The sequence below is a fragment of the Falco peregrinus genome, chromosome 2 (assembly GCF_023634155.1).
Source record: "Falco peregrinus isolate bFalPer1 chromosome 2, bFalPer1.pri, whole genome shotgun sequence".
Taxonomy (NCBI): domain Eukaryota; kingdom Metazoa; phylum Chordata; class Aves; order Falconiformes; family Falconidae; genus Falco; species Falco peregrinus.
In genome coordinates, this window is record NC_073722.1 from 116752529 (window position 1) to 116780516 (window position 27988).

Sequence of the window (27988 nt, forward strand, 5' to 3'; positions counted from 1 at the left end):
TCCTGCAGGAGACTGCTTCCTTGGGCACCCTGCCCATGCCGGAGCACATTCACCCGTGCCTCCTGGCCATCCTTCCAGCAGGCGCTGCCATGCCCTTCCAGGTGACATCTGACTCGGGTTCAAGCCAAAGGGAAGGATGAAGACCCATGTGGGAAAGGGAGCGTTTGGCCCCACAGCAGGGCGAGGAGGAGGAGGAGATATAAGCCTGGAGGCAGCTCCTGCAGTGCTGGTGAGCTTCTTCCCAGCAGCGGTCCACCACGGTGCAGGGACAGCAGAAGAGGACGGGAGCAGCAGTCAGCCAAAATCACGTCCTCCAGGGAGGCTGAACACATTCCTCCTCGCTAAAACTCAGCTTCCAGGAAAATATCTTCACCAGGAAGTGACTACCCAGCCCTCCTGGGTTTCTTTGCTGACTGGGATGAGGAGTACCCACCAGCAGAGACAGAAGGAAACACCTGGGTGAGGATGCCAGCCCTGGCCGGGAGAACAGGCGAGGGCTGGTGGCTCTGTGCAGGCTGGTGCAGTCCAACCATGAAGTGCTTTTTGACCAAATCTTTGAGTTTTTCCCGTTTTTTTCCCCTTCCCCTCCATGCCCTGTGAGCTACAAACCCCTGCCCATCCACCTGCCTGGCTCAGCCATCTGGCCAGCCTCCAGCAGGTCCAGTCTGGCCTGTATAGATTAACGGGGGGGAAGAACCCTCAAAAAAAAAAAAACCAGGCACAACTCTCATTTGCCTTTTAACAACCCAGTTTTACCCCCCTGGATTAGCAGTGGAGGAGCATCACCCTCTCTTTAAAACCGCAACGTGCAAACTGATTTCAGGCTATGGAAGGAAGCTGGGCTCTGCAGCCCAGCAAGGCTTTTTAGCACATTACAAAATATATGGGGTTTGGTTGGTTTTTTGGGGGTTTTTTTTAGAGCATGTCATGGATGCCAGATGCTTTCATTAAAAAAAAATAAAATAAAAAAAGAAAGAAAGAAAAAAAACAACCCTAAGCTCTGACCGTGTATTTCCCAGTCTGGTGTGAAGGTAACAAAATGTGAAGATTAGCCAATTTTTATTTTTTGGAAACAAATCTTTCCAAAAAAGCTTAACCCTTTGACCTGCCTGGATCCACACTGACAAAATGGAGAAAATGAATGAAAAGGAACCGGAGAGAGGTGGTTACAGGAAACTCTGCTTGAAAATACACAGTCTGTATTTTTTTGATGTCAGGGCCCCCGTCTCTTATTTTTTTCCCCTTTTATTAATGAAGTGGAAGGAGTGAAAGCTTCAGTGAAGGCTTGGCTGGCACGGCCACAGCTGCCTCTGCTGACAGCAAGTTTTCTGCCCATAACTTTGCATCCAGGACATGTGGTTTCCCCTGAGCCTGGTTTCAGAGCCCAAGTTTAGCGCTGACTTGTCTGGGCATTTTGGTGGTGATGTGTGGTGGGGTCTTCAGCACCCCCTGAGGAACGTGAGATGTGCAGAGAAGCAGAGAGGCGCAGGAGGAATTTTTGGAAGCACCTAAGTTGGCTCCCCTGGGTGAATCCCTGGGGATTTAGGCACTCATTTTTCATGAAAGTTTCAGTTCCTTCGTGATTTCAGGAGGGGCTCAGCTGTGCCCCACCACTCCAAAGGTGGCTTTGGTGCTTGGTGGTGTCATTCAGCTGCCATCTCCTAGGGCAAAGCTTGGCTTTACCTGTGCCATGGTGAACTGCTCTCACTTTGCTGATGCACCCACTGAACCCCTGTACCGAGGCTGAGCTGCACTGAGGACAGTCCCTGTCACTGGAAAAGCATCCCTGGAAGTGTCTGTGGGGAGGGTGTAATAGGGGGTGATGCATCCCTTGCTGCGGTCCCCCAGAAGTGGATGGTGAGCCAGAGGGGGAGAACAAAACCACATGAGCTGCAGCTGTGAAGGTGCTGCTGCTTCAGCCAAGGCTGGTGACACTGATTTCCAGCGAGGATGGGCTCTGGGCCAGGTCCTGAGCCTGGTGGTGCCCTGGGGCTGCCTGTGGCTTGTTCCTGCTTTGCCCTGTGCTTTGCCAAGGGTGGGCAGCCCAGCCCTGCGGGTAATCCGCACCCAGCTGCGCCCCTCATAGCCCTCAGGATTTTTCTCCAGGTTCACTACTCTGTGCCTGCTCTGCTCCCCATCAGCCCCAAGGGAGCTCCAGGTCAACCAAAGAGGCACGGAGAGCGGGGGGACAGGCGCTGAGGAGCGAGGGGAAGATGCTCAGACCCGGTGAGCGCAGGGGTCTGCCCCTTTAACCACATCCCACCTGACACCAAAGCTGTTGATCCACAAAGCCCACCTAGATGGTGCCTTATAAGTCACCCCAGCCCAGGTGTCTTACCACATTATGCTTCTCTCCGAGAAAAAGGTGGCCGAGTGGTCCCCTGGCTGTGGGAGGGGATGGGGGTCCTTGGTCCCCCCTGCATCCCCTGGTGCAGGGTGCTGAGCAGTGCTACCTCCAGCACTCAGCTCTGGGGCCCTGGAGCTGCCCAGATCCTTGAGGCTTGGCTGGGAGCCTCCAGCCACAAGATAGACCTGAAGGCTTGATGTTGCAGATGAAAGCCGAGGGGTGGATGACGGGATGTTAATAAAAACAAAAACCAACCCCAAACCCTTGAAACAACATGCTTGAGGGCGGCTGTGTAAAGGCTTAAATAAAAGCAGCGCCTCACAGCATTCAGAGACCATGAGTCAGGGGCCCAAAAATCATGAGATTTCCATGAAAAGAGTGAGGCTGGAAAAAAAAAAGTGGGCCTTTTTTTTTGTTGTTTTGTATTTACTTTTGGGTTTTGTGATAAATCTCCTGATTTCAAGGCTTCCCCTGCCAAAGCTGACCTAGGACTGGGCTACACAGACAAACCTACACATCCCATATGCTAACCTGACCGTGGGAGCTGGAGCTTTGTGGAGCTGAGCTTCCAGCGACGGAGAACATCGCTGTGCTGGCCCCGGGGAAAGATCCCATGGGATCACGGGGCTGGCAGTGGTGCAAGTAGTTTGCCAGGAGAGACAAGAGGGTCTTTAACAGGGACAGATGGAAACTGGTGCTTGGGACAGCGGCTGTGGATGCAGCTTTCCAAAGGCTCCAGTCCCTTCTTTCTGCACAAGCAGAGCAGAGCCCCTGTGGATTGTACTCCAACCAGCAGCAGAAGGTGACCCCAACACCATTTGGGTTTGGGAATGGAAAGGGCTGGCTCCTTGCTGGAGGAAAGGGTTAAAACAGGGTTGCCCCCCCCCCCCCCTTTTTTTTTTTTTTTTTTTGTTTTAATTTATTTGGCCGTGGCTTTGCCTGCCTCCGGTTGCCAATTTCCTACCGATTTAATATTGGAGATTTATGACCCCTAATCCCTGCCGGCCTGGGTGCACCCTGGCCAGGCAGACTCGTCCCCCCCCCCTCAATGCCGGGGGATCCAGCGCTGCCCAGTCGCTCCCTCGGGACGCGGTTACGGGGAGGGATTGCTCAGCGCTTCCCCGCTCCGGGAACAGGATTTCCCTACCTTCCAGGGCAGTGGAAGGGGCTGTGAGCCGGGGATGGTGTTTCCCCTCTGGCCTTGGGTTTTTCTGTGGATTCAGGGTTTTTTCTCCCCCCTCTCTCTTTTCAAGCTGCCTTTTGAAAACACATTTTGCTTTTTTCCACCAGCCCCTGCCAAGCTCCTCTCGACAAAGGGGGTGACTAAGTGAAGTCTCCACGAAAGGAAGGATTTTTTTAATTTTTTTTTTTTTTTCCCCAAGAAAGGGCAAAGTGAACAGATGATCTCACCTTTCAGATGAAGATCCTGCTCCTCGCCCCCATCTCCACCCCGATGCTGCGCAAGGGACGCAGGGAAGGCACAGGGGCAATGGCTGGGACCATGGTACTGGTACCCAGCAAGACACTCCAGCACCATCTGTGCAGGATTGGGCCCCATCGCAATGCGGGGAGCTCACTCAGGGAAAACTGAGATTAAAGAGCTCGGTTGTTCCTTCCCTGCAGCTGCCCATCCTGCTGGGATGAACCACCCCACACAGACAGTGGGAAAAGCCCAAAGATCGGGCTGGAACAGCAGCACGCAAGCAAACAAGAGATGCTCCTGCATCACCTGGACCAGCATCACCTGCCCTAATAAAATAATCCCCTCTCCTCTGGGGCCATGGGGGAATCTCCATCCTCAGCTGGGCTCAGCAGGGACCCCCCCTTCTTCTCCAGGCTAATTTTAAGTGCCCCAAACCCAAGTAAACCCCCTTCTCTACCCCTGGTTTCCTGGGACCTGAGCAACCCCAGTGTTCCATCAGGCAGCCAAAATAAACCCAGAAAAAGCAAAAGCTGCTGTTCTTGCCTGCCCCCACCGAAATCTCCCAGCCTGCCCTCCCCGTGCCCTGTTTCACTCCAAATATTTGCACCAAAACCCATCTCGCGGGTAAGAGCCCAATTTAAAATAAAAAGAAATAAAAAAACCCCACAAACCCAACAAAAACAAACAGATAAGAAAAATAAATAAGGGAAAATATCCCCTTTGAATTGGTGAATGAAACGGGGAGCTAAAAAGCCCCATTGAGAAGCAGGGGCGGATGATAGCTTCCCGATTGAGCCTGCGGGAGAAGTAACTCTGTTCAAGCTAATTAGGGCCTTTTAGGACATTCAGCCCAGCGATGCCAGCATAACGGTGAGGAAAAGAGCCTCCTAATTGGCTTCCTGCTGGGGTGTCAGTCCCAAAGTCTTTATTATCCCTCCCTGCACCTTTTCAACCCTTTCTTCCCTCCCTGGCCCTGCAGCCCAGCGTGGCCGGGGGTGCTGCAGCACTGCTTGCCCTGCTCCCTTGCCAGGCTGCTTTGCCCTTGATAAAGCACATTTGCCATGGGGCTGGCTGGGGCAGTGGGGCTGGCTGGGGACCCCCAGGGCCAGGAGGGCTCGGGTGGGAGCACCCTGGTTCCCACACGGGGACAGCCTGCACCCACTTGCACTGAAGCAGCCCCAGCAAGCGGCTTTGGCTCACTTGTGCGTTTGCAGAAGTGATGCTGCGTTATAAAAGACAAGCTCTTCCCAGCACCCCTATTCATTGCTCCGGGGGTATCTCCTGCCCGAGCTGGTTCTTGAGCTGCTCTCATCTCCCCAGGACCTCTTGAAGCCTGTGAGCCCACATTACAGCCTCAAACAAAACCAAGTGTGAGTTTTCACTTGAATCCCCAGGAAATATCTGTCCCCAGCGAGATCAGACAAGCCATGGAGCAAAACCACAGCGGGGCTGCCCCTCGAGCAGAGCCCAAACACTGCTGCCACCAAAGTGTTGCAACTGTCATCCCAAGAGCCACAGGGAAAGGTAGCGCTGCTCGGCTGGAAACGTGCTTCGAGGGGGATGCACGAGCCTTTTTTTCCTCCCTACCATCCTCTGAACCCCCGGGGCCAATTTGGATCGTGACAGGTCCAAGTTTCCTGCAATCAAGTGTCTGCTTTCTCCCCTCTTCAGAGAGCAAACGCTCCAGTGTGAGCTCAGCCCTTAGGAGATGCTGGAGAAGCCAGGTGGGAAAATGAAGGGATGCATGCACCATGTGAAGGAAACGCATTTGTACCTTATTAGCCAGCAGAGAATCCACCCACGAGGAACCCCACAGCTTTACTAGTCTGGTGCTCAGCCCTGCTCCCATCTTTAATAACCTCATGTTCTAGCAGTGACTTTCTCATGTGCAATTAAACCTTTTTCTCTCAGGGAAAAGGCATTCTTTGGACCTTTCTAACATCTGATGAACCTTCAGCAGCAACTACGAGCATGGCTGGACCTCGGTGCAGCCTTGCTGGAGGGGGACCACAAGCACATCCTAGCCCTGGTAGCTCATCCTTGCCAAGGGATGCTCTCCACAACCATTTTGCCACTTGGGTAGTGGAAGAATAAATGGAATGCAAATAAAACATTGGCCTCCAAGCCCTTTTGCTTCCCCTGAGCTCACAGGGAGGTGCCAGAGCACAAAGCCAGCACTGAGCATCCCTCGTCCGGTCCTGCAGGGAAGCGCCTTGTCCAGGGATGGGCTGTTAAATGGGAATTCGTTCTGCTCTTGCAAACACTTCCCAGACATGCTGAGAAGCTGCTGTGAGCACGCTTGAAGGAGAGAGAAGGTATCTCCACTCCTGAATGTTTTGATGCAGATGGGATGGGAGTTTTTTCCTTGCTAGTTTGGTGAAAATATATACACACACAGAGAGAAACATATATACACATGCATATGCATGTATGTATAATGCATTCCTCTACTGTGGAGGGGAAGGGCTGGCAGACACCGAGGCAGCTGCAGCCCTGGCAGATGCTAAACCATGTTGCACAGCACCCTGTACTTCCCTGGCTGTTCACACCTTTGAAGGCTCAGGTCAAAGCCAGGCTCACCCGTACCCAGCCCGCTCCCCAGCCCCACACCAAACCTGAAGGTTCCAGTTTGGTTCCTCCTGCAGACACTTTGCTCCCCTCAGCTGCAGTGTCTGAGGGGGGGTGAGATAGTTGCCAGCCCCCGTGTATGTTTAGCAGCATTTCTAAACATCCCCTGGCGCAGAGCATCTCTATTTAACCAGCTCTACCTGATTTTTCCAGGTCAGTCCCATTCCTGACACTTGGCTCATCCCGGCAGTATTGGCGTGGCTGGTGAAGGAGGGTGATCTTTTGGGCAGGGAGGACCAAAGTGGAGCCATTCCTCCCACCTGCCCATGCCGGAGCAGCTCGATGGCAGAGCCGGGTTGGAGAGGGGCTGCTGAGCCCCAGGGAGGGCTTCAAGGGGTTTCTTGGTGTGGCCTGAAGGAAATCCCCTCCCAAGGTCACCCTGGACATCTCCTGCATGGACCTGCTGGTGACCACATTGGAAATGGACCTGCATCAAAAATAACCCCAGGAGCAGAAAGGTGGGGATGTGCCCGTTCCAAGCCAGAGCTGTGGCAGGATGCTCAGGACCTTGAGCAAGGATGGGGATCTCGCAGCCTCCCTGGCTTGTCCGAGGGCTGTGTCACCCTCTGAATTTGCCTGAGATTTATGGGGGAGATGGATCCATGTGATGGGGAACCGCCCACTGCTCATCACCACAGCAAAGCACGGTTCTCAAAAGCTGCTGCATGGAACAGCACAGTAAGAAGAGACAGGACACAGTGTCACTGTAACCCAGAAGATGCTGTGGGATGAGGACACTACAGACACTGGGATGAGGACGCTACAGACCCTGATTTGGGGGTTTTCTCAGCATCTGCAGAGGAATGCATATTTTCCAAGTAACACATCACATTGCTGCTCCGCCAAGCATCGCTAGCCAGGGCTTCCTCTCCAAACCCAGCAAACCCCATACTCCAAACTGCACACCCCCAGCACGGACAGCCTGGCCCCAGCTGTGGCTGGGACCCAGCCAGCAACCTGCCCCTGGGCCAGGTGGGCTTGGGGACATCCCGGGAGGGAGATGCTCCCCCTCTCCATCTCCTTGCAACCACTCATCCCTGGGAAGTGGCGGAGAGAGGCGACTCACCATAGTCTTTCTTACAGTACTTCTTCATGTTGATCTTCAGTTTCCCCTTGGAGGCTTTGCAGTATGAGTCACAATCTGCACAGGAGAGAGGGGGAGGGCAAGAAAACATTAACAAAACAAATTAGCCTTAAAATGAATAAAAGGCTGGGGGGAGGAGGGGGGGGCGCGGCTCAAAGCTGCAGCCTGCCATGAATAAGCAGCGTGCCTGTGATATCCATCTGCCAGGCCCCGATTGGGTCGTCTAAGGGGGCATTCAGAAAAACCTTCCTTTCTAAAGAAAGCTTTTCACAAAGGAAACCATCCTCCCGCCCGCCTCCCCCTGCCCGGCTTCCCTGGGCCGCCTCTGTCTTCCTGGGAGACCCCGGGGGCCTCCCTTATTGTGCCACCCAGAGCTTTTGAGAGCCACACAAATTCCCCCTGTTCTCCAGCTCCCAACTGGAGCCTGCCCGGAGCCCACAGAGGCCCCATTGTCACCCCTAACCCGGGCCGGTGTCAGCCTTTGGCATTCATTGCCGAGAGATTTGGGCTGGGGTCACCCTCCGACAATGCGGGTCAGAGAGGAAATTAGCAGCCCATGAAGCATTAGCAAAGCCTTTTGGTGTCCACTCTACTGAAGTGTGCAAATAAAATACCCCAGTAGGAACATTTCATTTCTAATGGGCCCCCACTGCTGGGACACGCTGGCTTCGCTGGGGCGGCGCGGCAGCCGGCGCGGTGGGCAGGCGGGGGTGCTGGCATGGCAGCCTGGCAGCACGGCCAGGGCTGGTGGGGCTGGAGCCCGGCCACGGCCCCAGCTGGCTGCGGGGATGCTGAGCCCTGCTCCGGTAGCTGCTGCTCCCCGGGGACCTGCTCCAGTATGGGATGCGGCTGGATGGCATCACGCGGTCAGATGGCATCACGCTGTTGGTGCCTCCAGCCACTGCTGGGAACAGCCTGGTGGCACCGTGGCTGGCTGGGTGATGTGCCACCATGTGCCAGCTCCCAGGATCAGTGCTGGCTCCTGGATGTGCTGTCCGTGCACATCCCATGTCTCAGTACCCATGGGTGCTAGAGAGAGGCCCCCAGCACCATGGAAACCCTGTACTTGGGGGAAAATGGGACACATCCTGCTGCAGCGGGAGACCTTGCTACAGCGACAGTCCTTGGACATTTCCACCTCTCCCAGCTGCCCACTGGTCCTCCACAGCCACCACTGGAGACCAGGTATGAAAACCTGCTGAAACGCCACAGCAGGGCCCAGGGCTCTGCAAGCAGGGCAGGATGCTGGGAAGGTGGGGGATGCTGCTGGTACCCCATGGCCAGCACACACAGGGTGCCCATATCCTGCGCCAGGCCACACTGGCAGTGCCAGACTGGAAACACACGTGCCCATGCAACACCCCACACTCTTCAGGGGACCATGACATGAAACCCTGGGGGAGAGGCTGTGCGGCATCACCCTCTGTGACCCCCCTTAGCACGGCTGTGCTGCAGCCTCGGCAGGGCTTGAGGCCCCGTTTCTTACGCACTGCAAGAGCCCTTGGAAGCAGCAGTGCTTTCCTAGAGAAGCAGACACTAAGCAGCCTGGGAGGGGAAACTGAGGCACAGAGCTGGGAAGTGGCTTCACAGCTACAGCAGCTGCAGCATTTTGCGGTGATAGCTCTGTTTGCAGTCCTGCTGCACACACAGGGGCTGTACTATGAAGCCAGCTTTGGGACAGGGACACCCTGGAGAAGGTGTTCTCCAGCGGTGGATGCTCAGAGACAGCACAGGTAAGGCAGACACTGAGGTCTGCAGATGCGGTGTGCTGGGTGCTCTGCTCACCAGCCTCAGTACAGGAGGTGTCTCTGGAGTGGGAGGCAGGTTCAGAAACATGAGGAGCTTCTCTAGGCGGAGAGGAGATGCTCCAGGAGGTCTCATGGACCCCAAATCCCACCCTCCCCACTGGCAGCAGAACCAAACCCAGCCTGAGCCAAGCAGCAGCTTCTTTTTCAGCTTGACTGGGAGAACCAGCAAGAGAAGAAAACCCACAGACCTGAACACACACACATCTCACGATTGTCAGGTACCACCTCAGTACCAATGCCTCTGATCCATCCATGCCCCAGCCTCTCAATGTCACCAGCAGAGTCACCTCACCTCAGCACCATCCTCCTGTCCTATTGCTGCTTGCTGCTCCCGTTCCTGAGGGGAGCACCCACAGTAACACGTGGCTTCGTGCTCTTTCAGTATGACCTACCCAGGGCCAAAAGCGAGAGCTGTGATATGAAGTGGGGCACCTTCCTCCTCCAAGAGTCCCAGCTACAACCTAGCCGAAGCCCTTAGAAAACGAGGAGCTGAGCTGAGGCCTCCCTTTTGCTTTTCTCATCTAATACGATCCCAGACATCAAGTAAAACATGAAACGCACTGAGGAAAGAGTGGATATTCCATAAAAACTGTAGTTCAGATGATGGAGAGTTGCTAGAAAAGCCTCACCCAGCAGGATGCCACCATGCAGAGGGATGTGGCTGCCTGGCATCACCAAGCCCAGGGAACAGAAATATTCGTGGTACAACTCGATGGTAAGAGGTTCCTGGCCATAAACACTGAAGGAAAAGTCTATAAAGGGAAATAAAGGAGCATGCAGCAACGTAAGAGCCTGGGGCGCTTCCCCTCACCTGCTTGGTAGAGCAGGGGACTGACAAAAGACAGGCCATGGGGCAGCTTCGCTGGGCAGCTGGTACAATTCTGCTCATCCACAGACTGCTGATGTTTTCAGGACACCAAAGCAGTTATGATAAACGTGACGATGGCTTTCCTCTGGCCCCAAAATCCCGGAGCTCTGTAGGTGTTCAGCATTGTTACATCTGAGTCCCTATGTGGTGCTGAGCTGCAGAAGAAGCCGATGCAAGGGCAGGCAGGGAGCAAGCAGCTGAGCAGGGACAACACTGGGGAGCTCTGGCTGCAGATCTCTCCTCTCCTGGCCAAATCTAACAAGCCAGGCAAACAGATGCTGGTGAGCAGCTGGCTCTGAGCACTAGCGATGGGCAGGGGTGGGCAGCAGCTGCCACCCACGTGCCCCATGGCTTGCTTGACCATGGGATCTGCAAAGGGGTCTCCACCGGCCAGGCTGGCAGAGCCCACTGAGAGCAGCTCCTGCTTCCAGCCCCGCAGCACCGCTTCTGGGATCCAGCCTCAAGAAACTGCAACCAGGTAGAAACCATTGCTCTGGGCTTCAGTCCAGAGCGCTTCACAAAAACAACCCCAAGTCTCTTCAGCAGCCTCTCCCCACAGAAGCATCCCTAACCACATCTGAGCTTCCCAACCCTTACACTACTGCCATGATATTTCCACTCTGCCTGCGATCACAGACCTGCTGGAAGCCCATTCCAGCATCACTTCCCAGCCAGGGAGGCTGCGGGTTGATGTGCTACCACCCAGCTGCCTCCCACAAGCCCTGCAGGTCAGCACCCTGCATCCCTACAGCCTCCACTTGCCCCCAGGGTGCAGACCTGGAACCAGGTTTGCTGCTCAAGGCACCCAGCCACAGCCCTGCTCTGACCCTGCTTTTGCTAACACGACCCTTGTGCTGCCTTCCCTTTCTCTTTCTTTTTCTCCCAACCCCACAGGCTGTGCCAGACCCTCAGCTGGTTTAAATTGAACTTGATGTGGCCAGAGCCAGCTGGTGTAGATCAGTGTAAATCACCCGATGCCAGGGCTGCCAGGGGTGGGGGATTTGCCCTGGCTCATTTCCTTTGTCTCCTATGTGGAGAGCTCTCCTGCCTCCTGGGTGACTTGGAGGTCCTCCGGGGCCTCTTTGGGAGAGCAAATGAAATTTCTCAGAGCAAAGGATTAGAGCTTGTGCTTGCTGGTGAGCAATGCTACATGTGTGGGGTGATGCCGCAAGATCGCTGCTTGCTTAGGGGAAGTGCACAGAGGGGATACCACAGGATATTATTTCCCTGCTGCCTAGTGCCTAGGGAAGATCCTGCTCGTCCACCAAGTGACGTTTCAGCAGTTTGCTGAGCTGCAGGTCTCCTGATGGAAGGTGACAGCAAAGCCAAGCTCAAAGGCTGGGGAAGGGGTGGGAGGAAGGGGCAGCAGGTTGAAATGGGAGGAGAGGATCGATCTGGAGCCCGGAGGGCTCTCAACGCTGCTGCAGTGACTCGTGCATGTGTGCAGGAGATACACATGCCATAAGAGACTTGCAGAATTTCTCCCCAAAGTCTTCTGTTACAAACCTACAGAGTCCCGAGCCATGTGTTGCCTGCCCCGGTGCAAGGGAGGCTCCTTGTCCTGCAGGTCCCTCTCGCCCCTCTCCGTGGGGTTGCAGAGGGCCAGCCTGGGGTAACCTGCCCTTGGAAGGTGATGCTGGAGCCTGACCAAGGCCAGGCTGAGAATAAAAGGAGGCTGCCTGAAGAACTGAAGCCCCCTTTTCGATGGGGAGCAACCTTGTATCTGAAGCATGGGGTGGTAAGTGCCCCGGTCCTGTCCACCCAGGCCCTATGGGCATTATGGGGTGCACACCACGCAGCTCTGCCCTGCAGGGCTGCTGGATGCGATCAGCCCCAGCTCTCTGCCTGTCGCGTTGTACAGAGGTTTCCCGTGCACACGAGGTGCAGAGCAAGGATTGGTCCTCATGCTGGTGCTGTCCTGCCCTGCTCCTCCTTCCAGGCAATCTACCCTCTCAGCCTGCCCTCAACGGACCCTGAAAGCTCTCTGAGTCCCTCCTAGCCTGCACTTGGCCTGGCCATCCCCCCGGGAAGGACTGGAACACCCCTGGCTACGGCACCATGGTGTGGGAGAAATTGAGTGGTGATAGCCAAACACCCTCCTCCCCTGCTCCCAGCACTTTCCTCCCCAAGTTTGCTCAGCTGCACAAATATTTCAGTGCAAATCCCCGTTTCAGAGATGCAAACCCAAAGCACAACCAGACTCTAGCGCTTGTTTTTTCATCACTGCATCCTAATGCACCATGCCCCACCGCGGGGGCATCCTCCACCTCCCTGCCCTGTGCCCCAGGTGAGGAGCAACTGGCCGCTTCCCCGCGGGAAAGCACAAACTTTCTGCATTTCCCGGACAAACAGAGCAGGAGGAGATCTGGGAAGAGGCGGTTGGCGCTACTTGTTCACAGAGGGCTGGGAGCAGGTGGCGGGCGGCTGTTTCGTGTCTGTAGCAGCTTAGTAAAATGTGTCAGCATAGCATTCAGCAGCTTTGCAGCTCAGCCCATCCCCTTGATATAACTAAGTCTCTGGCTGAGCAAAGAGTTTTCACAGCTAAACACCTTCTTTGTTTTGCTTAATATTTTTTTTTCTTGCAAAAGTTGCATTTTTAATTTTTTTTAATTTTTTTTTTAACGTCTTCATTTTGGGGGGTTGTTTGATCCAGGCTGGTGCTGCTAACATGAGAGTGGAAACTGTGGGAAGCTGGGGTTCTGGTCACCCCGTGCTTTGTTAATGCACCCCACTCCTGCCAGAGCACTCATGCCTTTGGGGCTGGGCAGGATGAGGTGCTGGCAGCCCAGGCTCAGGGCACTGAGCACCATTCCCAAGAAGACGCTGCACGAGACCGCGTCTTGCTGCGCTTGCAGTTCCGAAATGAGCTTTAAGCCTCTGCGAAAGCCACATGTCGGTAACGGAAATTAAAGGCCCCTTGATTCTGACATGATAGAACGATTAAAGCCACATTTCTTGGCCTGGGTACCTAACTCGAAACACAGATATAAGGCTTAGATCCCCAAGGGGATTCAGATTTCTAATCCCAATTTATGCAGCTAAATTCTTATTGATTTCCCCCAGGTAGGGCCCTAAATACCTTTGCGGGCTGAGATCCAAAGTGGAGGTGTTGTGGCTTAGAAGGGGAGACCCCAGCCTTGCTGGTTTGGCCTCAGCATTCCGGGGGTGAAGGGCGCCTGCCTGCACTCCCTCTGCATGCTCCTGAGGGGCTGCGCTGCTTGCTGGGGCTCTGTGGGTGGGGGCCTGGGTGTCCCCACCTTCTGCTTGCACTGGGTGGGATGTGCAACGAGACCGAGCTCCAAAATGAAGGCGCAGGTCCAAATGTCAAATCTTAAATCCAAGAGTCCATCACTGGAGAGAGCAGGACTGAGAAAATGGAAATGGGGGTCTGCTTGGGGTCCCAGATACCCCCAGAGCTGGCTGGTTCAGACCAGTGGGGCTGTTTTGATTTGCTTTAATGCAAGGAGACCATGGTGATGAACAGCTTTCACCTTCTTTCCTTTTTTCTCTTCCTCCCCAGCATTATTGGTCAAAAATTGCCCATCTGGAGCTGCTCGCAGGCTGCAGCATCCCTGAATGGAGCTGGGGCGTGAGCTGCCCCCTGCGATGGGGCTGTGGGAGTGAGCAGTGGTGACTGTGGGGGAATGCGGCAGCATCCAGGTCCCCCCCAGCTCTGGGTGAATCTGTGCTTGGAAATGCTGGCTGTGGCACAGAACAGCCAAAGCTCTCTGCAGGCAGCTCCAAACCCATGCTCCAGCTCCTGCATTGCTACTGCTTCTGGCTTTCTAACAGCTCCTGAAGTTGCAGGGGGGGCTCAGTGCTGCAAAATCCACGAGTGCCCACCGGGAGGAAGGTGAACGTCTCACTGCTGCATTTTTGTGAGCTCTGGTATCACAGTGATGCAGAAGATGGACCCAAGTGAACTCTCCCTTCACTGGGAGTTGGGGAATCCCAGCTCTCAACTGTGGTCCATCCCCAGACCTCACAGCTGAGCCACCAGTGTGCTCAACCAAAGCCCTGAGGTGGGTGCTGTCTGCATCAAGATGTTCCCTGAGCCCATCCAACAACCACAAAACTCTTCCAGGCCCTCCAAAGAACCACTACAGCCTTTAGTCCTGTGGGATGCACAGGGCAATGTGTACAGCAGCCTGCAACTCCACGCGTCTGCAGAGCTTCATGCTGCCCCATGCCCGTGGGACTGAGCGCTCCTGCAAACTGTTCAGACTGTGGAAATAAATTTCCAACCCCTTTACAGGCAGCAGCCTGACATCTTCAGCCTGTGGTTGGAAGCATGGAGGAAAAGCGCATGAGATGGAAGGGGTGTGTGTGGGGAGCCAGCGATGGGGAAGGCAGGGGCAGAAACATCATGTCTCTGCTCTGTGGTTAAACACAGGCTCAGCCAGGTGCTGGATGTGCCCAAACTGGGCACAAAAACATTTTCGTAAGCCTTCTCAAAAGTCCCAAAGGCAGCTGGGAGCCATGCTCCCAGGTGACACGGGGTAAAGTGCAATCCACCGCTGCCCAGCACGAGGACAGGAGATGATGACCTTGTGCTGGGGTTGGCCCGCGGCAGTTATGGCAGGGATGTCCTTGGCTCTTGGACTTCGGGACATTTCCCCAGATGACCATGAAATCCTGTTCTACTCCCCACAGCACTGAAGCTGCCCCTTCCTTCCATCCCAAAGAATTATTTTAACATCTCCTCCGTCAGTCTCAGCGAATGACTGTTAGAGTCATTTCGGAGAGTGCCAGCTCTGCTGGCCAAACACACTTGCTCTGAGCTTCTAGATTTTGGCCTTTGCTGACCACATATCCCGAGGGAGGGATGCTCTGGAGTAGCCCTCTCCCTGCACTGGGAGCATGGATGGGCTTCTCCCTGTGGGATGAGCGGCAGAGCCTACAGTATCTGGCTTGCAGAGCGCGTGTTGAACAAGAGGGATCAATGCTATAATTTAATTTGGGCTGGACTCCAGAGGGAGTCTTTTTCTCAGAACAGGCTTCTTTAATATAAAAGCAAACTTTAGGCAGCGAATCCCTTGCAGGTTATTCACTTTAGCAGTGACACCACTTCTCCTGGGCTCTGCTGCACCCTCCGCAGCCCCCTTCCCCGGTCTGGCTGTTGAACAGAGCAGGGGACTCTGTTATGACTAAATTGGCTCTTCTTCCCCCCACCTGGCAATGACCCAGCTATCATGCATGATACCCTTTGCAAATATAACATGGAAATTAGAGCTTTTCATTTTGGGGCCAGCTGTGGGACAGCCAATGCCTCTGGCTGGGTGGCCTTGGCCATCTCTCCAGCACAGCCGGGAGCTGATACGGGGAAGCACAGAATTTGCCAGCCTTGGACCTGGGCTGAGCTGGGACTGGGCTGCTCCAGTCGTGCACGTTGTGTGATCTGCAGAATGGTCCCCAGGTTTGAACACTCTCAGCCTGTGGACGGGGATCCCGAGGGCCTGGGTCTGCTCCCAGAGGGTCTGTACAAAGTCGTGGTGCAAAGCAAGGCCCTGGCATAGGGTTGCATTTAACCATGTGGCCTTGTGACTTTGTTGTCTGTCCTTGGTCACCTCCTAAGCTGGCCCAGTCAGCCTCAAAGCAGTGGTCCCCACAGCGTGTCCTGGAAAAAGGAGCATCAGCTCCTGGGGCAGCCTTGGAGAGGGTCTGTGACCAGCCAGGAGCATCTTCTGGTCTCCAAAGCAGGCTCAGGAGCGTTTACACCAGCATGACTGTGTGTGGGTCACGGAGGGCAGCTCTGCCCCATAGTGAGTACAGCCATAGCAGCAGCAAGCGGTGCCAGCCCTGGCCGGGCAGCAGAACTGTGATGAGTTATTTTTACTTTTTTGGTTTTCTTTTTTTGGTGCTCTGTAGACCCAGACATTTCCCTGAGACCCTATTGAAACCCCTGGCAATAGGTATGCAAAATCTTTTCTGCAGAACAGCACCAGGACTCCTTGGGAGCACCTGGCTGGAGGATCCTGTCCCTGCCTGCAGCCCTGCCTGCATTCCTGCCTGCAGCCCTGCCTGCCCCACCTTGTACACCACAGCCTGGGCCACTGGCCTGTTGCTGGCTGCAGAAGGTCCTCACAAGGCAGCATGTTTCAGAGACATCCTCAGGCAGCGGCCAGGCTGCTGGGTGCCCGAACTGGGAACCTGTTGCATGGTGCTGGGCGAAAACATGGCTAAACCCACCCATGCACCAGTGCACCAGCCCCCTGCAAAGGGAGAGCCAGGTCCACAGTCCCGCAGGCATCTCCAGCAGAATAATTGCCACTAACCTCTCTCTTGGAACAAGAAGGTGCAAATGAGCCCACAGTGGCCTCCTTTCTTCTGGCTGAGCAAGATTGATTGAAAAACAAATTGGCGCAAATAAAGCATGTAATTAGATTAAAGCCTCTCGCCTGGAGTGGGTGGAAAGCTGCAGCGGGTGCTTCACAGGAGCCCGCAGCCCCCTTCCCACCTCCGCAGCATCCAGCATGGCTCAGGGGGGGCAACTGGCACCAGCTGCCCTGGCTGGACCACCAGCACACGGCAGGATGCGGCCGGGGCTGCCCACCACCTCTGGGGAGCTGCCCCTACGGGGACCAATCGATCGTTCCTGTGGCCCGATGCAACATCCCAGCACTGGCTCCTGGCATGGTGAGGATGCTGCTGGGGCACACGTTAGCCCGGCCTGTTTGCTTCGGCCCTGGGACCCCTGACTGTTGCATTCCCAGGGGAAGCCACCCCCAGACACCTCCCAAGCCCCACTGTGGGTCGAGGTGAATTTGTTCCCTGCTTCTTTAGCTGCCTGCTGCCAGTTTGGGGATGGGATGGGATGGAATGCGCCTGAGCAGCTCTTGGTGTTTTGGGACAGGGATGACCATAGCAGCATCAGCATAATCTAATGGCCTCATCAGCATCCCGATTTTTCCCAGATATAAAGAGAAGTGAGTAGGCACGCTGTGGTCCCTGGTGACACATGGGGACAGCCCAACTGTGCCAGACACTAACGCACAGGAAAACACCACACAAACACGGGAGCCTTATGGCTCATCCACCCCTGCCTCTGCACACTCCTTGCTCCTCTCCTGGCAGCACGGGAGCTGGCAGCATGTTTCCTACCCCCTCCCCACAGGAGTAAACCCAGCACTGAGCCCCAGGACACACGGGGGATGTGGGGTGCTGACCCTGACAGCACTTCATCCTCACCCAGCGCTTCCCCACCGCAAACGTGTCCCCAGCTGCTGGCCGCTGATGAACTCCAGGGCTGCTGCTCCCAGCACCCCTGGGGACACAGCCCTGCCGAGTTGCAGTCGACATGATTAAATACGTTAATAGGAAACCATCTGTCTTCAGGAGTGTTGGCCACCCTATAAATTCCTGGCCTGACAGCAGCTCCCTGGCCAAGCGGGTGCTGCACGGGACATGGGGGCAGGACGCAAACAGAGCTGGGGCAAATCACTTTCTGCTCCGGGGGAGACACAGCAACAGAGAGCTGGCGTGGGGGACAAGCGCTTTCTTTCACCAAGGGGAACCAGCATCTGGAAATGTCCCAGGATGGGGACAGAATCAGTTCATTTCACGTCAAAATCACCATTATTATTTTTTTTAGATGGGTTTGACAGCGATGCTGGGCTTGCAAGTCCTTGCTCTGAAGCTTGTGGCTTGGCTATAGCACCCAGGGCTTGTGAGCACCTGCGTCCCCCCAGCGTCAGAAGAACAGTCCCCAAGGTGGCAGCATCCCAGAGCTGGGGATGTGGGGATAGAGGAATTGGAGGGATATGGGGATGAAGGGATGCAGGAATGGAAGGATATGGGGATGAAAGGATGTGGGAATGGAGGAATGTGGGGATGGAGGGAAGCAGGGATGCAGGGATTCAGGAATGGAGGGGTTTGGAGATGGAGGGATACAGGGATAGAGGGATGAAGGGATGTGGGGATGCAAGAAGCCCTGCAACAGGATTATAAAAGCACGATGCAATTGTGTGTGAAGCTTATCTGCATTTCAGCAGAAGTTTTGTGGTGGTTTGCTTTGTGGGTTTTCTTCACAGACTTTCTGAAATATTTTGAAGTGACCAGAAGTTTCCTTCCTCACTGGAAGCCTATCACCCCCTATTGTGCTCATAGCCATTCACTACAGATCACCATGAGAAACCTCTTTTCAGGAGGGAACTGGATGCTGCGGCCAATCAATCAGTCAATCAATCATGGAGTCAATCCATCACCTTGCTTACAGCCCGAGACAAGTGAGAGAATACCCATGCGGGGCTGACTTAATTACTCATTTGGATGGTACAAAGCTGGAGACCTCCAGCCTGCACCCAGATTTACACCAGGGTGACTGAAATGAGAATTTTGCCTCCTGATTGTACCACAGGCAGCTGTGCAGACCTTTATTCCCAGCCTGTGGAATGCTCCTGGCTTTTTGCAGAGCTTGCGCTCACTGTTAGCGCTTCCTTGGAGCAAAGAGCTGTGATTTTTCTCTCTGCCAGTGCAAAGCCCTTCTGGCCATACCCTATCCCTGGCTCTGGCAGCAGCATCACCAAGGCAGAGCAGGCACGGCTGTGCCCACAGCCTGGCAGCTCCTCCCCAGCCCAGCAGCAGCTGGGGACCCTTTGGGCAGGCGAGTGCTGCCGAGCCCCGCGCCCAGCTCCAGCGCTGCGGATCCCCTCCAGAGGTGTGAGCACTAACATGAGTGTGCACACATAGGCACACCTTTTTTTTCATTGAATATCAGTGCTGGGTGATGACCAAGACATGTTGCTACTTCACATCCGGAGAAAAACTAAGGCTAGCTGGTACTCTGCTTGCAGATCTGCAGAGTTTAGAATTTGTGATTTCCTTTGTTGGTCTGGAGACAAATCTAGTTTGCAATCAGATACCTCCTCAGGCTTTTCCTCCTCAATACATAATGTCAATACAGTGTCTTTCGATAGTCTTTTTCGCATTAAATTTGCAAGGTGCTACATAAATCTATTGTCTGTTTTTCTACTTTTCCCCCCAGTTTGCCTCTGCTAAAGGAGGACTCCCCAGGGATCAGCCTCCCCCAGGAGCCTGGGCTCCCTCTGCTCGGTGGAGAGCATCCCTCCCTCCTGGGCAGGGTGCCTGTGGCAGTGCAGCTCCCTGGGGGGCACCACACTGGCTGGGCCAGCCGCACCGGGCTGGTGGGAGGCTGGGGGAGGTTGGGTGGCTGTGCTGCACCCAGTAGCCCAGGCTCGTAGCCAGCCAGCCCAGCCTGAGCAGAGACCTGGACCTGCTGGGGTGACTGAGCCTGGAGCTGCCTGTCTGAGATTTCAGAAAGTTGCATCGCTCAGCACACACTGGCAGGGTTGGTTTGGGGCAACATCAAAGACAAAATTCCAGCACAGAGGGACTCAGCCCAGCCATCACCCCATGGGACGCCAAGGCCATGGGAGGCAGGGGGAGATGGAGTTTCAAGGAACATCTCCCTGGCCCCTCTGACACAGCCTCTGAGCCTATGATGGTGAGATGCCATGAGCAAGTGCCACCATCCAAACACAATGACCATGGTGCAACCCTGGTGCAGAGCTGCCCCCTTCCCTCCCTGCTTGCTCAGTGCTCCAGGGAGGAGGGAAGATTTGACCTTCAGCACGGTGTGGGACTTGCTTCCCCCAGCCCTCCCAGAGCCCACCCAAGAGCTCTGTCCACACGCCTGTGCCCAATCACAGAGTGATGAGCCACATCTTCCCTGGCCAAGCCACCAGCACCTTCACATTTACCCTTGTGGGCACAACGCTGGGGAGAGATTTGCCACTGACTTCACCCAGGGATGGAGCTGGTCCAGCAGTTTAGATAAACGTTTGGGAAGGGGCTGGGGAGCCGCGGTTTGGCCCCATGTCCTGTCCCAACCAGAGGTGCTGCGCAATGCCAGCGGCCCATCCCCACACTGTCATTTTCCGAGCAAGCCTCGCACCCCTCGCAGATGTTGTGGAGGCAGCTGGCGGCTCACATGGTGTTGACTCCTAGTTTCCAGCTGCTGCAGCTCATTAAAAGGAGCTACGGTACATTTAATCCTTTCCTAATGTCACTTTTCCCTTGAAGCGGTTGCTGCAGTGATGATCACAGTGTTTATGTGACCGTGAGCAGTGGGGACAGTGGTCCACAGCCTCTGCTTGAGACTGGAGCTGTTGAGGCAAAAAGACCACGTTCCCGTGGCGATGCACGGGTACAAGCTGGCTGGGAGGCTGGAAATAAGGAGGTGGCTCGGGCCGCTCAAGCTGTGATGTTCAGGCACAGCCCCCGTACCTGCAGTGGGAACCAGTGTTTTAACTCATCTAACAGCGCCTGGTGAGGTTTTGCTGGGGTGAATCAAGTGCTGGTGGCAGCAGACCTTTCCTCTTGCACAAAGGGACCCCTTTTCCTCCACGTCCATCTACAGAGAAAGCTGTGCGGTTGTGGCCACACTCTGAAATCTGCATTTTACCCTTCTGGTGTGGGATGGACAAGCCCCACTCTTGCTGCTCACCCCCGTGATTGTGGCAGGGGTGGTGGCACGTACCTGGGAGCAGGGCATTCTCTGAGGGGGGCCTGGAGTCACCTCAATTCATCTAGGCATGGGCAGGCAAAAATGAAAGCTTTTGACCTTCAGACAAAAGCAAACCAACCCTTTTTTAGGGCAGGATTACTCTGACTACCAGCAAATGATGCTGAAACAGGAGTACCAACTCATCAGAGAGGCCAGTTTTCCCCATTCCTGGCTCTTGATGGAGAGTTCTGGCAAAAATTTGGACAATTCAGCCCAAAGCCCAAGGCTGTAAGTAGTGAAAAGCCAGCTGCAGCCTGGGAAGGATGCGCAGCCTCCAGCTCTGCCATGGAAGGGGATGGGAAGGCATCAGGAGGTTCCCAAATCTGGGATGTGGGTACAGGGTGGTGAGGGCTCCAGAGAGCACCGCAGAGGTTGCAGGGGGAGGTCTGCAGGGGGTAAGAGTGCAGGTACACGCGTGGTGCACAGGGAAGGAGTGGCTGGCACGGGGGCAGTGGCTTGTCCCAAATGCTCCTGAGAGTGTGGCACGGTGGGGGGGACCTGGCAGCGCGATGGCACTGGGGGGCCACCTGGCCCTGCGAGGCAGATGGAGAGTTCTCCCTCCAGGGAATGAACGCTTTCAAGTGAATGTTTTCTACTATTTCCTACAAAGTTTCTATTTTCCCAGACTGAAGCCATAACCTTTGAGTGAGTTTTTTCTAAGTGAGACGCAGAAACAGGAACAGTCTTGAAAGGCTCAGACAGCCCATGGGATTTGGGTTTTTTTGTTTGCTTTTTTTGTTTTTCCTTGAGACTATTCCAGATTGTTCCAGAGCAGAGACCTGACTGCCCATCTCCCTCCTCCAAGCTGCTTCCGGAAGGTCTTAATCACCCTCACGTACCACGGCACGCATCCACCCCTGTGCTGCGTCACCTCTGCACCCTGGGAAAGCTGCAACCTGCAGCTGAGCTGCTTCAGGTCCCAAGGGAGCCCCAGGGGTCCCTACAAGCAGGTTTTTTCCCTTTTCTGTGCATCCAGCCTCTTCCTCAGCAGCCAGGAGCAAAACGCACAGGCAACACCTTGAGCCCAAATGACTTTGGAAAGTCCAGATCTGGTTTTGAAACTGCAGAGGCTGGTTTCCAGGGGAAAACCATGCAAAGCTGCATCAATCCAATCACCTGTTTTTATTTAAGCCCACTAGCTGAAATCATCCACCTAAGATAATCATTTCCAAGCCAACGTGGATTCGATTCAGATAAGACAATGACTGACTGGCAGGTCTGTAAACCTTTTCCCTCTGCTTTTTTTCTTTTTTTTTTTTTCTTTTCCATTTTTCCTTTCACTGTGTCCCCTTCTGCATCTCTGAATGGGACCAGAAAAGGATGGGTGGTAGCAAGAGCTTGTCTTGCTTGGCCACAAAAATAAGAAGCACCCCCTCCTCATCATCCGATCTCCCAGCATGGGAGAGCATGAATGCATTTCATCTAAACAATTCAGTTTTGGACCATTTCCCCAAATTGATTCGGACCTCTGAGAGCCAGGCAGGACCCCCCACGCCAAAGTCGACATTGTTCCACCCCTTGTTCCAAGGCCAGCTTTGGCCTGTGCTCTTTTGAAATTTATCCCTCATTGACTCAGAGCAGTGGTGATGCTAACTCGGCTCTTGGCGAGGAAGGCGCTTTCTGTCCTGCATAGCTACGAGCAAAGGAAATAAAGCAGCATCTCTCCCAGAACTGGCTGCACCCAACTTCTCCCACTAATTTCTTTCTCCATCTCTATAACCCTTTTGCTCCCGTACCATGGGAGCTCTGGCTCACAGGCGCGCTGATTTAAGGATTTCTCACGAAGACAAGATGAATTTTGGCAGGATGCTTCAGGGTGGCGGGGTGGGGGCTGAGTAATGCCAAGACCCAGGACTGCCTGATGCTCCCCACTGAAGGGAAGAGATGAAATATGGAGGGTTCAAGCTCCCTGGACAAAATAGTGCTTAAAAAGTCCAATAAAAATCACTGCAAGAAGAATTATGATCAGATGCTGGGCCCATCAGATTGCTCAGCTTGGCTCAGCCTCTGCTGGGCTTTCACAGGGAGGCGGCGCGGGAGGCTCCTGGTGAGATGGATCGGTCCCTGGTCACCCCTCAGGGCAGGGAGATCCAACCCTCCAGGGACACAGGGATCCAAGAGACAAGAGACACTGTATGGCTCTCAGGCTGTCAGGGCACACGACTTGCTCCCAGCCCATGGATGACCCTCTCCCAGCCTTCAGCGAGGGTTTCCTTTGCTGAAGGGAGATCTCTAACCTCGCCGAGATGTTCTCAGTTACTGTCATTATGCAAACCCAGCTGAGCCTGGACAGATCCCTGGATAACCCTTCTCCCCACAACAAGGGGGCAGTTACAGGGCTCGCTGCTCCCCCAGTGGGGCTCTTTGCTGACAGGATCTACCGGGGCTTGGGACTGGAAGCTGCAACCTTGCCAGCAGCACCAGGGCGAGATGGCCCCTTTGCAGGAAGGCTGGAAAGTGTTGCAGACACCTCCCCAGAGCCCCTGTCAAAGGTGGGGGGCACGTTCTGACTGACACACCACTGATCCCCGCAGCCATCCCTATCGGCCCTCACCCAGGGAGATGCATGGGTGGCAGGGAGCACCTAGCTCTCCCCACCGGCTGCACAGGGACCGACTCTTCACCAAAGTGTCCACATTCAGCGCCTAAAATCGGCTGTGCACCCCCTTGTTCTGCTCGAGGGTCCTGTTGCTGCAGGCTCTGTGCTTTTGCTTTGTTCACCTTGGCCCTGCTTGTGGGCTGGGGCCGAGGGGCCACAGGGGCACCGGCCCCAGCCCACCCGGCACAGTGCCTGGCACCGAGCTGGTGGCTGTGACTCGCAGCCTGGGGCTACTGTGGGTCACACTGCCAGAGTACATGAGCTCTGGGCAGGCGCTGAGGAAGGCTGTGGCCAATCGAGGTGGCACATGGAATTTGGGATAGCCAAATGCAGCTGCCCCAGTTGGCATTCACCCAGGACAGTGTGGGGAGTTCACGGGAAGGAGCTGCTTCCCAGCTGTGTTGGGATCTGCGTGGAGCACACAGGTGGGAGATGTGTCGCCCCCAAAGCCATTCCCACCCCTGGGGGCAGCAGGGCTGGGGCTTCAGCAGCTCTTTACTTTCACGCCAGGACGTTGGCTGATGGATGTGGATAAATGTTGCTTCCTCCAAGCCCTCGCCTGCATTCAGCCCCTCTCCTGGTCACGGTCTGGAAAGATGTGAGAGGACGTGGGGATTGGCAGGGAAAGACTGTGAATAATAGAGAATGTCCTCAGAAAGGCTCCCTTGGACTCATGACTAGGAATGTGCCCAGATAAATGAGCTGCTAACAGCAGCAAAAAGACATTGAGAGATCCCTGTGGCCAAGTTCAACCTCAGGGACACCGCTCAAGTGTCACTGCTTGCCACCGGCTCCAGGGCTGGTAGGAGAAGCTGTGTGCAAAACTGGCCTGAGGGATGCTTCCCAATCCTCTGCTCACTCAGAAACGCACCCTGTGCCCTGCAATGTGGTCTCCAGCACAGGAGGGGATGGCACAAGCCAGGTCCTGCCTTAGGAAAGGGCTGGGGCAGCTGCACTGGGTGGGACATGCCCTGGCCCCTGGGAGGAAGGACCCCTAGGAAAAAGGAGACTCCATCAAGGATGAGGTTCTGGCCAGGAGGTCCCCAGCATCAATTCTGGGGCTGCTTCTGCTCCCTGGGTCAGTGATGGTGTGAGGACATCCCAGCACGGAGATTTTATAGCTTTACACACAGGGAGTTCAGGATCCCAAGCTCCTTGCAGAAAGGGCTGTGATAAGACATCTCTGCGTCTCCTTGGCTGCCAAACATCCACGATTTTTGGCAGAACCTGTGAGAAGCCCAGTGGCATCGTGGTGCAAGAGGTCTGCTCTGCCATCCCTGCAGCACGCTGGGAGCAGAGCGGGTTTGGGAGGCTGTGGGGGGACAGACAGATGGATCCTGGTGTGGAGCAAAAAATCCCAGTGTTCCCAGGCCACGAGACAGAACATTTAGTATGCAAATTCCTGCCAAATAGCCCATGAGAAAGCTGATATTTGATCTGTTGAGGTTTTTGTATTTAAGCATTGCTTGGGTTTGTTATTACCTGGCGGAGGGTGAGAGCACTGCCCCGCAGGGCTGTAAGGGCTGAGTAGTGCTTGGCTCCCCGCTCAGCAGGCTCAGTTTGGAAATTGTGATGCCAGGTGCCTAAGACCCCCTCCCCAAAGATCGGTCAGTGAGTCAGGCAGGTGAAGAGGCTCAGTCTAACATGATGGCACTGCGGAGCAGAGCTCACCCCAGCAGGATCCAGGTAAACCCTTCAGAGCCTGCTCTGCTGCTATCCATCTTCTGCCCCAGAGGGGACCAGCTGGGACTCAGCCTCTCCTGCAGCGTGCACTCAGCAGCGCAGCAGGCACATTTTTCTGGAAGTCCCACTGATTCTTAAACTGCCACTTGATAGGCTCTATCTGCCTATAATTCTTCCGTATATCAGCAGCACAGTCCCATACAGATCCTCCGTATTGCAGCTTGCATAAACATGGTGATCCAGGTCCATCGGGGCTGGGCTGCTGTCCCCAGGCTGCAGCTGCTACTGCAGGACATTTTGCTGCAGGATCTGCAGCTGCAGGACCTCCTGCTCCAAGCTAAGATGCTTCCCCTGCTCTTACAGTCACTGGCCTTGAGACACCTCTGAGCACAACTGGCCCCCACAGTCTGCTAACCACAGCCGTGTCCCACCCCAAGGACCTGCAAAGCCAGACATGAGACACACTGCTATAACATCCACAGGTCACACCTGAGATCGCTTAGCACAAGAAGCACACAGATCTAGGCAAATAAAGGAAATGCTCGTATGCAGCGGTAAGCTATGTTTAGGAGCTTTGTTCTCTTTTGGAGGTTTTTTGGTTGTCCAGTCCTTCTCCACCAGAAAAACTTGGCAGAACAGTTCTCTTAGCCTCTTGAGAAGGTAACCACTAAACTTTAATAATCAACCAGCGGTGGTCTTGAGTCCTTACCCCTCTTCCATCAACATCTACATTAGGTAACGCCTGTGAGTTTATAGATTTAGCACCTCTGGGAAAATCTTTCTGCATCTTCTCCACACTCCCATGTGCTCCTAGAAACCCCCGTCTCTCAGGATGCTGCACACTTCTTTCAAACACTTGGACATTTTGGTATAAAAGGAATCCCCCTTGTCCCAGCACAAACAATAGAATTTACGTATTAATTTAATGTAATTTCATCCCAGGCAGATGATTGCTCATAAGACATTTACCATCAATATGCTTTAAAAGAAGAGACAACGTACCTGCAGGCTCCTCTGTGCTGCTGGCAGCGGTGGTGGGGGGAGCGGCGGGGATCTCTGTGCAGGGCAGCGAGAAGCAGACAGGAAAGGAGGGGAGATAAAAGAAGGAGGTATTATTCCAGATCCCAAAGAGTCTGGCTCCTGCACACAATGCATTTTCCCTTCCCAACTATGACTACCAGCAAGGGGTGTTTCCTAGCTATGTTTTCTGGCCAGGAGCCTTGCAAGAGCCCCAGAAACCAGCACACCAGGACCATACCCACTGGGGAACAGGGCCTCCCAAGAGGGTGTGGGAAAGGGATTTTTAAACCAAACATTTTAGCTTGTGGCTGAAAATAAAAGATACAGCTAGCCAAATAGCTGGTATGGTGCCATAGCCAGCAATTGCTGTGCTGCCCAGACACGGCCTGCTGCAATTGCTAGGTCTCAGGCTGGACCCCAGGGTGAGGGATGCCCTTGCAGGGGCTCGGTGGGTGCATAACCCCGGGCAGGGTGGTACGGCTGCTGTGCGGTGCCCAGCCCCAGCAGACAACGGGAGCGGTGCTGCCTCTCCCCATCCCTGGGTTGTCCCTTGCAGTTGCTGTTTCCACCCTTGTCTGAGGCAGTGTCACCGTTCCTCTCGTGTGGGATAGGGTGCAGGTAAAGTATTGTATCTGTCTGCTGGGGTGCACGTGTTATCTCACACATTTAACGGAAACACAAACGTGTCTGGTGCCAAAGCCATGGCCCCTGGTTTTGATTTGGGGCCGGCTTTGCATAGCTGAAGCCACATAATGTTTGGGATATTCATACCCAAGTCTGACTGTGTTGATGTTAACGAGGACGGACTGCAGATGGAGCGCATTATATGGTCCCAGCCTTGGCAAGATGGTCTCTTTTCCCCCGTGCACGTACACAGCTCTCATCACTGACATCTTTTGTGCATTTAGGGCACAGGGCTGCAGTTTCTGGGCATCCCTGGGAATCCTGGCAGGGGAAGACCCTACCAGTCCATTTTGAAAGTTGAATTTAGGCATGAGCTGGGGGGGTCAGCATCTGCCTCCTCCTGCTTTTGCCCTGGGCAACCTGCCTGGCCACAGAGGCAGGGTTTGCTGGGGTCTGTCTGCATTGCAGTGATGGCAGCTTATAGGGGTGCAACCCAATTAGTATTAGATGACTTTTTGATTTATTCACCTGCATGCAACTAAACACAGGCACAAGCCCATGTAAAACATGTGGTGCCTAGTCAGGCAGTACATGAACAACCAGCACAGCCAGCCCAAAGCCAGTGGCTGGATGGGTGCTCATGCCTGCCAGCATGGGCTGCAATGCAAACAGACCCCGCTGGTGTCTTTTTCATTCCCCATGTGGTGATTTTTGCATGACTATAATTCTTTAGGACAAAGAAAATATAAGCAATGATAAATCAGGGAGTAACTGAGGACTTGCAGACAAGGTGGACAACCCCTTGGTAGCTGCAGTGTACCTGTCCCTCCCAGTGCCAGATGGGAGAGCAGTGTGGGTAGGGATGGAGAGCAAGTGCCCTCCACTGCATGTGTGTGAATTATGTGTCAACTACACCCACACACACACGTAGGATATGCTGGCTGACATTTTTCAGGGATGAAAATGTGCTGGTTTCAGTTTTTCTAGGATGAGAGAATTGTGAGTTGCTCATAATCCTCGCTGTAATTGCTTTAGCATCCTATGTGCAGATCAAACTCCCAGCAACCGCACGGTGGCTTGGTAGCCAGGCCAGAGCATTGCTTGAAACACATTTTGAACAAAAATTTTGGCCCCTTGGAAAGGGTGTTTTGCAGTGACACAGAAGTAAGGGGGCTCTCATGGGTGCCAGGACGGTGGCTGGGTGGCAGGGCAGCCCTGCCAGGCTCACACCAGTGGGCAGCCATCGGCTGGTTCGGCAGCTGGAGTGAGCACAGCCCGGCTCTAAACGCCTGGTTGGATCGTGTTGAAATTCTGTGTCTGTCTTTATTTAGTGCAATGAATCCCAAGGGAGGTGATGCAAGGAACAATTTACTCTCTGA

General features: G+C 54.6%; 1 protein-coding gene across 2 annotated transcripts in view; it reads right to left on the reverse strand.

Annotated features, from left to right (window-relative positions):
* The window catches only part of NTN1 (netrin 1), a 103096-nt gene that overhangs the window by 2366 nt on the left and 72742 nt on the right, over positions 1-27988 (reverse strand). For both annotated transcript variants that reach the window (XM_005236216.3, XM_055797872.1), the window contains 2 exons: positions 25968-26021; positions 7465-7539 (listed from right to left, as the gene is read on the reverse strand). In XM_005236216.3, coding sequence (XP_005236273.3) covers positions 7465-7539; positions 25968-26021 — 129 coding nt within the window. The remainder of the gene's footprint in view (positions 1-7464; positions 7540-25967; positions 26022-27988) is intronic.